The following is a 12,596-nucleotide window of genomic DNA, read 5'->3' as shown; positions in this document are numbered from 1 at the left end:
GGCCCCCAACATTCAGCACAGGGGACCCCCAGTAACTCAGCCCCCAACATTCAGTACAGGGGACCCCCAGTAACTCAGCCCCCAACATTCAGCACAGGGGACCCCCAGTAACTCAGCCCCCAACATTCAGCACAGGGGACCCCCAGTAACTCATAGCACCCAACATTCAGCACAGGGGACCCCCAGTAACTCATAGCCCCAAACATTCAGTACAGGGGACCCCCAGTAACTCAGCCCCCAACATTCAGGACAGGGGACCCCCAGTAACCCAGAGCACCCAACATTCAGCACAGGGGACCCCCAGTAACTCATAGCCCCCAACATTCAGGATAGGGGACCCCCAGTAACTCATAGCCCCCAACATTCAGGATAGGGGACCCCCAGTAACTCATAGCCACCAACATTCAGGATAGGGGACCCCCAGTAACTCATAGCCACCAACATTCAGTACAGGGGACCCCCAGTAACTCAGCCCCCAACATTCAGGACAGGGGACCCCCAGTAACTCATAGCCACCAACATTCAGTACAGGGGACCCCCAGTAACTCAGCCCCCAACATTCAGGACAGGGGACCCCCAGTAACTCATAGCCCCAAACATTCAGTACAGGGGACCCCCAGTAACTCAGCCCCCAACATTCAGGGCAGGGGACCCCCAGTAACTCATAGCCCCCAACATTCAGCACAGGAGACCCCCAGTAACTCAGCCCCCAATATTCAGGACAGGGGACCCCCAGTAACTCATAGCACCCAACATTCAGCATAGGGGACCCCCAGTAACTCATAGCACCCAACATTCAGCATAGGGGACCCCCAGTAACTCATATCCCCCAACATTCAGCATAGGGGACCCCCAGTAATTCATAGCCCCCAACATTCAGTACAGGGGACCCCCAGTAACTCATAGCCCCTAACATTAAGTACAGGGGACACCCCCGTAACCCAGAGCACCCAACATTCAGGATAGGGGACCCCCAGTAACCCAGAGCACCCAACATTCAGGATAGGGGTCCCCCAGTAACCCAGAGCACCCAACATTCAGGATAGGGGACCCCCAGTAACCCAGAGCACCCAACATTCAGGATAGGGGACCCCCAGCAACCCAGAGCACCCAACATTCAGGATAGGGGACCCCCAGTAACCCAGAGCACCCAACATTCAGGACAGGGGACCCCCAGTAACTCATAGCCCCCAACATTCAGGATAGGGGACCCCCAGTAACCCAGAGCCCCCAACATTCAGCACAGGGGACCCCCAGTAACTCATAGCCACCAACATTCAGGATAGGGGACCCCCAGTAACCCAGAGCCCCCAACATTCAGCACAGGGGACCCCCAGTAACTCATAGCCACCAACATTCAGGATAGGGGACCCCCAGTAACTCATAGCCACCAACATTCAGCACAGGGGTCCCCCAGTAACTCAGCCCCCAAAATTCAGGACAGGGGACCCCCAGTAACTCAGCCCCCAACATTCAGGGTAGGGGACCCCCAGCAACTCATAGCCCCAAACATTCAGTACAGGGGACCCCCAGTAACTCATAGCCCCCAACATTCAGCACAAGGGACCCCCAGTAACCCAGAGCACCCAACATTCAGGACAGGGGACCCCCAATAACCCAGGGCCCCCAACATTCAGGACGTGGGCCTCCAGTAACACAAAGCCCCCAGTTTTCAGCACAGGATCCTCATAAAACCCAGAGATTCCAAAATTCATAACAGGGTCTCCATATAATTTAGAGCCCTCAATATATTGAATGCCCCCCATAACCCAGAGCCCCCAATATCCTGTACATCCTCCCCCTCCCAATAGCCCAGAGCCCCACCATTCAGGACAGGGGACTCCCAATAACCCAATGCCCCCAGTTTTCAGCACAGGATCCCCATATAACCCAGAGCCACCAAAATTCATAACAGGGTCTCCATATAATCTAGAGCCCTCAATATATTGAATGCCCCTCCCCCCAATAGCCCTACACCCCCTGTCTGACATTGGTTCTTTATACAGAACAGGGGTATTTTCCATACATAGGATAGGGATCCCCCAATTATCCAGAATAGATAGGGGACCCCTATACTGCCCAAAGCCCACTGTTTCCTTTCTCACAGTTCAGTGACATCCCCCATCCCATATCTTTGTGCTTCACTATATATATATATATATATATATATAATTTTATTACAGTTAATATGAGCGCATTACTGTCCAGTAAGAGCTTTGATAGGACTCCATTAAGTAACTTTTGGTGCCTTTATAATACAATGTATCTTTTGTAGATGAATGGCTGCAGCCCATTTCCAGTCTCCTGTGATCGGTGACAGTAGGTAAAGCGCCGTATGGATGGGAAACCTGAGAGCGAGCCACAGATAATTCCCTCCACCTTGAGTCACATCGACTTCATTGACGATCCAGAAAACTTCAGTTATAATGAGTTTTTCAGCCGGTATATGCTCGCCAACACTCCGTGCCTCTTCTCCTCTAAATTCACCCAGTCCTGGGGGAGCCGGAAATCATGGGTGACCTCCGAAGGCAAACCCAATTGGGCCCATCTGCTGCAGAATTTCGGTACGGGAAGCGGGTGGGGGCTATGGGTATACAGTCAGCGCTTGTTATTTATTGTACAATACTTGTCCTATATGTTCTGTAGATTCCTGTGGTGTTTTTCTCTGGTGTAAGTAGTTTTCATAGTGCGCCATGTTTAATCATTATTTTGTGCGCATATGATGATGTATTATTCATTCACCTAGTAGTCTGAGCTATCGCATGGAATATTTATATTTAATTCTTGCTGTTTCTTGAGCATTATAGCAATCTTCTCCAAAACACCTACTGTAAGTGTGCATAGTCCCGCAGAAAGTAGATGATGACATCACATTTTACTTTTATTTTAGGGGACGCGGTTGTTCCGGTGGCCAACTGTGATGTGAAAGAGTATAACGCTAACCCCAAAGAGCAGATCCCTCTCCAGGAGTACATCTCTTACTGGAGGGACTATACAGAGAGCGCCTGCCAGTCTCCCAAGGGATGTCTGTACCTGAAGGACTGGCACATGAGGAGGTATACAGTGCCTCATACATATCTGACCTCACTCTCCTTCCTAGATCTGCCTCTGGCCTACACCTCTCATCCTCCCTTGTAACCACCTCTTACTCCTGCCCCCGATACTTCTCCACTCTTATTGGCTCCCTTCCCCATGTGACTGGAGCCCCCCCAACCTTTAGTTTCTGAAGCACTTTCCCTACGTCAGGCATGTCAAACTCGTGGCCCTCCAGCTGGTGTGAAACTACAAGTCCCAGCAAGCTTTGCCAGTATACCTTCCACTGATTAGCTGGTAAAGCATGCTGGGACCTGTAGTTTCACAACAGCTGGATGACCATGAGTTTGACATTGCCTTCTCTACGTCCTCTCACACCTGACACGGGTCCAGATTCAGGGATTTACACAAATACTGTTCATTATCAATATGTATTATGATTATTATTCAGTTCTAAAGCTCCAACTTTCCCATTAACTCTGTAGAAAGTAAGTAGTACTGTACATACCGGACTCTCTTAAATACACAACTTTACATCATCATAAACATTGACAGCGTAGGAAAGAGAACCCTAGTCTACAGAGCTCACAATCCAAAGGAAACGTAACAGAAATCAGGGGGTTCAGGGACATGTAAGGGCATGCAGTTTAGTGCGTCGTATTTCAGATATTGGTGAGGAAGGTCATATCAGTCAGGCCAATAACACATGTCATTATCTTATAATACGCATGGATGAAGAGATGGGTTTCAAGGTAGCATTTGAAAGCTTGAAGGTTCTGAGTTTCTGGTGACAGCAGGAAGAGAGTCGCAGGGAATGGGTGCAGCACAAGTGAAATCCTGGAGGCATGAGTAAGGAGAAGTGATCAGAGGATGAAACAGAGGTTGTGAGGAGAGGTGACGTGTATGGTATATACTGTATACATTCCATACATTGTAATATATTGTGTCTAACAAGACCAAGCTATATAATTAGCACCCACCAGTCTTCATAATATACTGCATCCACCCTTTGCCTCAACCCAAGCTCCAACATTTTTCCAGGGACGTGCAGTCATGGGAGTCAGAGCCTCACCTGTCATACTACAGCTTTTGAATATAAAAATTATTAGATTAATACAAAGAAGATATTTATAACTTATAAGTATATTCTTTGTAATATTGCAATCATTTTTATAGTTTCAACTTGACAGATTTGCGGGGTTCCCTGCTGGAAGTGCAACAGCTCTGCCTCACACCTCATAGTCAGACACGGCCTGTCAGTGTGTGAGGAGCGGGGACACACCATGGCTAATAATACACCTTAGAAAAAAAACAATGTGAGCCAATCCAGGGAGTCTGAACAGCGCTTACAGTCACTGTAAGAAAAAGCCAGAGGGACACAAGCTCCCACCCTGCCCCGCACCAAGGTGGAAGCCTTCTATCCTGCTCCGCCAGCACCGTACACCGGGAGTAGGAAGCATAGGAAGCCTTGCTGTATCCCCGGGGATACCCGCGCAGACTCGAGTACCCTACCAGCACAGCGGGAGGAGGAAGCATAGGAAGCCTTGCTGTATCCCCAGGGATACCCGCGCAGACCCGAGTACCCTGCCAACCGCCGTGCTCACACAGTCTCTTTACGGCTTGTTCTGGTGCTGCTGCACTGTCTTTTATTTTCCCTGGAACCCCCTCGGTGACTCTGAAGCCCCCCCTCCTCCCCCTGTGGCTCCCGAAAGAAACGGCTGCCGAGACCCGACCTACACCAGCACTGCCAGTGAGACCAAAAAGTATGCAGCTGATGTGGGCCAATGCGTGGGCTCAGCTCTCCCTCATTAAATTGATGGGAGTACTTATACTGTGTGTGTACCACTCTTATTCAGTGTTTCAGTATAATAATAATATTATTATTTTATTTTTCCTCCAATTTTTTTTTATACATGTAATTTTTCTTGGGTGATTTCTATTTTACCTATATTTAGGTAGGATTAGTGTGAGGCCGTGATCCCCGGGGTTGATGTCAGCAGTGAGGAGTAAGACGCTCCCCTGGTCGCCCATCCTCCCCGGTTCATGACCAGTATCCTCTGAGTTTCCCGCCATGAACTGATTTCCTGCTTTCGTTTGAGACGCTGTGTATCTAAAAGGACCCAGTCGCAGCATAGGCGGCTGTGTGACTGGTGCGTCGGTGTTCACTTGGGCGTCTATGTTCACTGGGTGTTTGTGTACACTATTAGCGTCTGGATCCACTCAGCATTCACTAACTTATTGATCGATCCTAGAAGCGGGGTGAAGTCTCCCTTTATCCCACTCTCCTGAGCCGGGTGATACAGCACTAAGGGGGTCATTCTGAGTTTATCGCTCGCTAGCTACTTTTAGCAGCCGTGCAAACGCATAGTCGCCACCCACGTGTGCGAACGCATGTGCAGCCGAGCGGGACAAAAAAGTTTTTTGCAATTTCAGAGTAGCTCTGGACTTAAGGTGTGTACACGCGGTACGATATTTTCTTCCGATTCTGACTATATAGTCAGAATCGGAAGAAAAGATAGTGCAGATCGCAAGGTGACAGTCACCTTGCGATCCCGATCCGATGCGCGGCCCCGCGCGGTCGGCATCGGCCGAAAAAATAGGCTGTGCAGGCAAGTCAATCCTGACTATCTCTATAGAAGAGATAGTCAGGATTGACACTTAGCCAAAATCGCATCGCAAGCACACTCATTATGTGCTTGCGATACTGGCTAAGTGCCGACCCGGCCCCCTGTCGCACGGTGAGAATCGGATAAGTCCGAATCTCACCGTGTGTATGCACCCTAACTCAGCCCTTGCGATCACTTCAGTCGTTTTGGTCCCGGAATTGACGTTAGACATCCGCCCTGCAAACGCTTGGACAAACACTACCTGAAAACGGTCAGTTGCCACCCACAAACGCACTCTTCCTGTCAATCTCCTTGCGATCGGCTGTACAAATGGATTCTTCGTTAAAACCATCGCCCAGCAACGATCCGCTTTGTACCCGTACGATGCGCCTGCGCATTGCGGTGCATACGCATGCGCAGTAGTAACCTGTTCGCTGCGCTGCGAGAAATGGATGCGAGCGATCAACTCGGAATGACCCCCTAAGTCTCTACCTACCATTAAGTACGAGTAGTTGGATAAGTGCCTGATGCATACGAGTCTGTAAACTATTGCTGCTGTTTCTTTCGCTGTGCAACTGAATACGTTCAGGTACAGATGGGTCCACATTTATCTTGACCTTTAATAGGATTAACTGAGACTGGCCAGTTGGACTTAATCCCCTGCTGTAATGACTTAATCCCCTGATGTATTGTTCTCTCTATTGTATTGCAGTTGAGAACAATAGATGAAGGGTTTATGCTAATAAATCATGTTGTGACTAGGCACAGAAAACTAGTCAAGAGAACGGTGGTCCCATCTGTAATGCAGTAATATGTTTCTCCTACATACTTGAAATTTATTTGTAGTTGAATATGTGCTCATATTACTTATTATACTAATGTATAACCTGTTACTGATTGTTAGTGTGATTGCTGACTTTACTATTTCTGTCAGTTTCTGTGTATTCGGTCCTCAATGCTGGTGCAAAGCAGGGAGGGATCGGATTGTATGTCATTTTAACAGGTTTTAAAGTGATTTCAGTCACTAATTGTGTAGTTAACACAGTACAGCTGTGTGATTTGTTTATCATGTTTAAGAGAGGCAAAGGTGAAGAGGATATACTCTCCACAACAGCATCAACACTCATTTCGTGTTTGTCTTGCAAAGCTGGGTTAACCTCTCAGGATCTGGTTCAAAATGGTTTATGTGCAAACTGTTTTAGCTTTCACCAAAGCCACCAGAATAATCCAAGGCAGACACAGGTTCAAGTTGAACCCCCATGGACTACTTTTGCACAGACATTATGCAGTATAGCTGAGCGGATAATGCCAGCTCCCATACCAGGGATAGGTTACCCTATTAACCCTTACATACAACATTTCCCCTGGGGTTTATGACATCCAGTCCAGGAATCTGCAGCCTTTCAACAAAAACAGGCTGATAGGCCGGTGGAAAGTAAATCACATAGACATAAAACAACATCCTCACAGTCTACACGTTTCAGGTGGGGAATCGTCAGAGAATGAGGACTCATCGCATTCTGAGTCTGCATAAAGAGATGCGGATGAAGGTCTCAGCTCAGTAGACATATCGAGTTAATTAGTGCTATGAAAGCAATTCTATCCTTAGAGGAGGCAGCAGAGCCTTCATTAAAATCTAAGGCACCTGTGTTTAAACGTCCCAAAACAGTGAGGACTGAATTTCTGGGTCAGAACAGCTGACAGAAATTATGCAAAAGGCTTGGATAACACCCAGTAAGAAGTTTAGACTTCCAAAGAAATGGAATTCCATTATCCTCTTCCAGCTGGGGACTGTTTAAAAAGGAGTTGGCTCCCAAAGAAGATATGCATGTCATTCGAGTGGTGTGAAAATCTACATTGCCTCTGCCTTCAACATCATTAAATGATGTCACAAATAGGGAAATAGATGTTTAAAAAAAACAAAAAAAATTTTTCTCCTTGTCTGGGGCAATCGTAAGACCAGCCATGGCTTCAGCCTGGATGGCAAAAGCAGTGGCAGCCTGGACTGATGCATTGGAGGATGATCTTTCATTGGCATCTAGAGAGCAAAATAATATCTCCAGTAAAAGGCTTTCCATGTACGTAGCTAAACAGCTCTGCGAGCTGCTACTGCTGAGGCTGATGCTTGAGAGGCAATTGTACCCATATCCAAGGCTGCTTCTTCCATAAAAATAGCCACCTGGTTAATATGTGCAATATGGGATTTTTTGGTAAAGAATGAAACAGTATTTTGGAGTCAGAAACAGACTCCCAAGAAATTTAAGTTTCCTTCCACACATAAATCCAAGCCTAGATTTCCAACTTTTTGTCCCTTTCAGACTCAAGGAAAAGCAAAAGGAAAGGGTTATGGCAAACAGTCTCAATCTGACAAGTCTGATAAGACTAAAAAGCATTGGGCTACCAGAGGGCCGGCTTCCATGCCAGAAGATAAGCCATCAGCCTGATGTTGTGGGCCTCCACCTTGGAGGTCCCAGGGTAGGAGGCCGACTTCTTCATTTTGCACAGATCTGGCAGCAGTCCATCACAGATGCCTGGGTGCATGAAGCGGTATCTCACGGGTATGCATTTTTTTGTACCGGCTTGTCTTCAGTGCAAGAGGCAGTTCAGAAGTTGCTTCAGTTAGGAGTGATAATTCCAGTTCCTCCTGTGCAACGAGGACAAGGTTTTTATTCCAACCTGTTTCTAGTCCAGAAGCTAAATGGGTCATTCTGGCTAATACTCAATCTCAAAGTGCTGAACAAATACATTTGGGCAACATTTTCAGTTTCAGCCCTACCATTTGGACTAGCCACAGCTTGCACAGTGTTCATCTAAATTATGGTGGTAATGGCGGTTTATCTACGTCTGCAGGGGTAAGGATTTTTCCATACCTCGACAATTTATTAATCCTGGCACAATCTCAGGAATTGCCTCATTGTCTTCTGCAACAGACAATAGCTTGTTTGCAGAGACACTATTGGCTCTTAAATTGGGCAAAGTCGTCATTGGTTCCATCAGAACGGATGACTCACTTGGGGGCTGTGTTTGGATTCGGGCCTTCAGAGAGTAATTTTACCTCTGAACAAAATATCCAAAATTCAGTCGAGGAACCCGGGAGCTGCTACACAGTCAAAGGGTATCCATTCGCACAGCAGTGCGTGTGATGGGATATATGGTGTCGACATTCGACATGGTGGAGTATGCTCAGTTCCACTCGAGGCATCTACAGCGTCTGATCTTTTCCAAATGGAATGGGTGGCTACAGACATCCCATCTGGACAAAGGGAGACCCTTTTGCATATCAGATTGGGAAGTTCTGACAACGAATGCCAGTCTTCAGGGCTGAGGAGCAGTGTCAGGAAGATGTTGATAAAGCTAAATATTTATCGTATATAAAACACTTTAAGAGGTCTAAGAACACTGTATGCTATCTACGTAAGAAGTACCGTAAGGGTACGCAAGTTGCGTAACGATCGCTCAGCCGTAGTCGAGACGCTCAAGCGTCACGTTCGCTTACGGCCCAGAGATCACAGGCAGGCACGCTATTGGCTGCCGACTAACGTAATGATTCGCTATAGCGTAGCGGACGCTCGGGACCACGAGGAGATCACCAGCGGTGCAGACGCTCACAACGTTAAACCTTTATATCTATACCATTAACAACGTAATATACAGTAAACCTTAGTGTGGTGATAGTGTGTAAATGCAACCTGGTGTAACCTGTTTAACTACAAAGCTGTTTGAGCGTCACCGACGCTCTGAGATTACTTAACACTATAAGGAATACACATATACCTGGGCTTAGGGTCCAAAACCTATTATATATATTATACTTGCAAAAGGAATCACAGTACAAATGATACACTACAATATAACATAGACTAACTAACCAGATAACTACACAGGAAATACAATACAATACAATTAAGGGAAAATACGGGAGAAAGAGAAGAGAGAGAGATGGAGAGAGAGAGATGGCTCACAATAACATCAAGACAATATGACTGCGGAGAAAACTTACGCACAAGGGGAAACGATCGCATGCGCCTCGATATCCAGCTCCCGATTATCAGCAATGAGAACCGTTGAAGAGAGAGAGTGAACTGGATATGGTCGGCCTGCCTATTTATGCCCCACACACAATACAATTCAATGGTCCCTACAATCTCATTGTTCATTGGACACAGGAATTCGGCTTCGCATTATAACAAAAGGTCATAGGTTGATTCATACAGGTGGGCTGTGACTGTTTCCAACTGTTCAGGTGGGTGGGATACTGGGTTTCCCGCCGCATGACTAAGTAAGAACAAATAATAGTAAATGGACATAAACTTCTTATGTCCATAACTATTCGCACGAGCGATTAATCCGCTCCAGACCAACACCGGAATATTGCTATTTAAATACTCTTCCGATGGGTACCAAACACCACTGTATGACCCCTGTTAGACCCTTCGTACAATACAAAGAGGGATCTCTCTGTTCAGGAACATGCTATGTTAACTAAACTTTCAGAATCTATCAAAGGGACCAAGATCTACAAAATGCATTATATATTAAAAATATGTAACGAATGAGTCGCACGCTACGAACACATACACTCTACCGTAAATACGCATACTGAGCACCCGCGGGTGCACGCAACTGCGAGTATGCGCACTCACGGGAGAGCGCACGCATGCGCAGCACGGACATGGGTGAGGTGCAAATATGGCAGTGTGCATAGAGATATTTTTCTGACTTTGACAGTCCACCCTTTGGCAGTCAATAATAACTGCCACCTTCTAAAACATTTCAAAAGGAGAAAAATATATGTCAGGGGTTAATTCATTTCCATGGTTGGGTAAGGGAGGAGAGAGGAGAAGGTGTGAAGAGGGTATGACCTAGTGAGATAGTAGAAGCATGTGTGTATGAGTCCATGTTTGGGGGGTCATGTATCATCGTGCCGTACGTGTTGTAAATCAAGCTTCGAGGTATTGCGAAGTATACATTTGAATTCCTTCTTATCCCGTATCAAGGGTCTGTGGATGGGCTGTCAAACTCTACCGAGCTCTTTTCGGCTTTCAGTTGTAACAAAATTGGGGAGCACATTTTAGTTGATGATACATGAATGGAGGAGGTATGTGGTTGCTGATATCTGTGCCTGTATTCCCTATCGACTATGTGTGTCATTACCTGAGGGTTGTAGAGATGAAGATAAAGAACACTTATGGTAAATGCAGTGGTATTCTATGTCAGGTTAATGTACATCTGTCGGTTGAAGTTTTGTTCGGTGTCAGTTGAAAGTTGTCTTCTTTGCGCTGTTTTGCCCATTAGGTGCGAGCAAAAAGCTTTGTCAATGCCAATAGATTTACAAAAAGAGTTGGGCTAGCGTAAGTTTAAGAATTCTAGGGAAACTGGAGATCTATGGCAAAGTTCATCAAAATGTCCGTATATCAGGTTGTCAAAACTTCTTCTTTGGTCTATCCGTTGTCTGTATATCGTCTCGTCAACTTCCTCGTCCAAGGGGGTCTTTTTATCTTGGAGAAAAAAGGAAAAACAGGTGAAAGAAACGGACCGTATAATCGCATTTTCATCACATCATTGTTTCTACCGTTGGGTCATAAATCAAATCCAGGTTAATTACAGTTCCTCACTCCTCAAACTCATCACTCTTGTACTTTGTTTGCACTTCATTAAAGCCTGACCGCATCTAAATATCAAGCCAATTGATATGACAACACCTAAGATACATAGGAGAAACTTCCCAACATCCATTATGACTCCTTGAGCCCACTCTCCTAAACCTGAGAACCAATTTCGCGGGTTCAACCATGACACCCAACCAGTCAGCTCATTACCTACAGCAGCAAGAGTGAGATTGTGTTTTCGGCGAAATTCCCACTTCAATTGGAGAATATCGTCCATCTTTTGGTCTATGACCTCGACCGGATCCTCGGTGCTATTTGTGATATACGTGCAACACTTCACGCCGTACTGTGTTGCTAATGTGACACAATATCCGCCTGTCACTGCTGTGAGGTAATTAAGAACCATTCTATGCTGTACCAGTTCTGTTTTATAAGCTTGAAGTTCCCTTCCAGTATATCTAAACGTGTCATCATACATTTCGGTGATATTATCTAACAAATTTGCGAGTGCGGAAATGTATCTATAGTTCATCACTCCTCTAGCGGTGCGAGTGAAATCTAACGCCATCAGAACCTGAATCCCGGTGGATTCATGGATCAGATCAGAGGCCGGATGCTCTAACCTTTCTGTCAGTTGCCTTTTAACTACGTGCTCGTAATGAGTGTGAGTATAAGGAGCTTGGGAACCACAGTGTATGTCTTTCATTTTGTCATGTGATACAGTCATTACTTCAGGCAGTACTTTTCCAATATAACACAATCCTTCAGAGTTTGGGGCAAGCCATTTGTACGCCTTTCTCCCGCATATGAAATATGCATCATCGGGGAGAACATATGGGACGGAGTAGGACATAACCATATTACACACCTTCCATGTGAAATCTCCTGACCCTAATTCTTCCATCTGCTTAGTACACGTATCAGGTTGTACGATATGTGCACAGTATCCTGGTGATACTTCTCCAACTCTCGTAATCCTATTTCCTAAGGTGTACCTATACCGGAAAGATTTTCCTCTACTGGCTATGTGGCGTACAAGCTCTGTATCTGTAGGCATTCTATCTGCTCTATGCGAAAAGGTCATGGTTTGGTTACTCCATGACACTTCACAATTTCCCGGCTTTCGGGGATTGGAGATGTTAAAACATAATAGGGACCTATCCACATGGTATTGGTGGAGCTTCAAACTAGGAGGGCTGGAGATATTAAACCTCCTGTCCACCGGTCTCCCACCACTTAACTCAAGTACCTCCCCTAACGTTAAAGGAAATGGTACTAGCCCTGATTTGCTATGACCTTGAGGTACTTGAGAGCATACCCAACAATCTGTTTTATTTAACACACTACC

The 12,596-nt window shown here is 46.1% G+C and overlaps 1 protein-coding gene across 2 annotated transcripts in view; it reads left to right on the top strand.

The window, feature by feature from the left end:
- JMJD4 (jumonji domain containing 4) overlaps positions 1–12,596 on the top strand; it is a 28,885-nt gene that overhangs the window by 161 nt on the left and 16,128 nt on the right. For both annotated transcript variants that reach the window (XM_063924525.1, XM_063924524.1), the window contains exons 2-3: positions 2,276–2,564; positions 2,891–3,056. In XM_063924525.1, coding sequence (XP_063780595.1) covers positions 2,336–2,564; positions 2,891–3,056 — 395 coding nt within the window. In that variant the 5' untranslated portion in view covers positions 2,276–2,335. The remainder of the gene's footprint in view (positions 1–2,275; positions 2,565–2,890; positions 3,057–12,596) is intronic.

This window comes from Pseudophryne corroboree, chromosome 5, assembly GCF_028390025.1.
Source record: "Pseudophryne corroboree isolate aPseCor3 chromosome 5, aPseCor3.hap2, whole genome shotgun sequence".
NCBI classification, from domain to species: domain Eukaryota; kingdom Metazoa; phylum Chordata; class Amphibia; order Anura; family Myobatrachidae; genus Pseudophryne; species Pseudophryne corroboree.
Note: the sequence above shows the minus strand (reverse complement) of the source record. Positions and strands in the feature narration are given on the sequence as shown.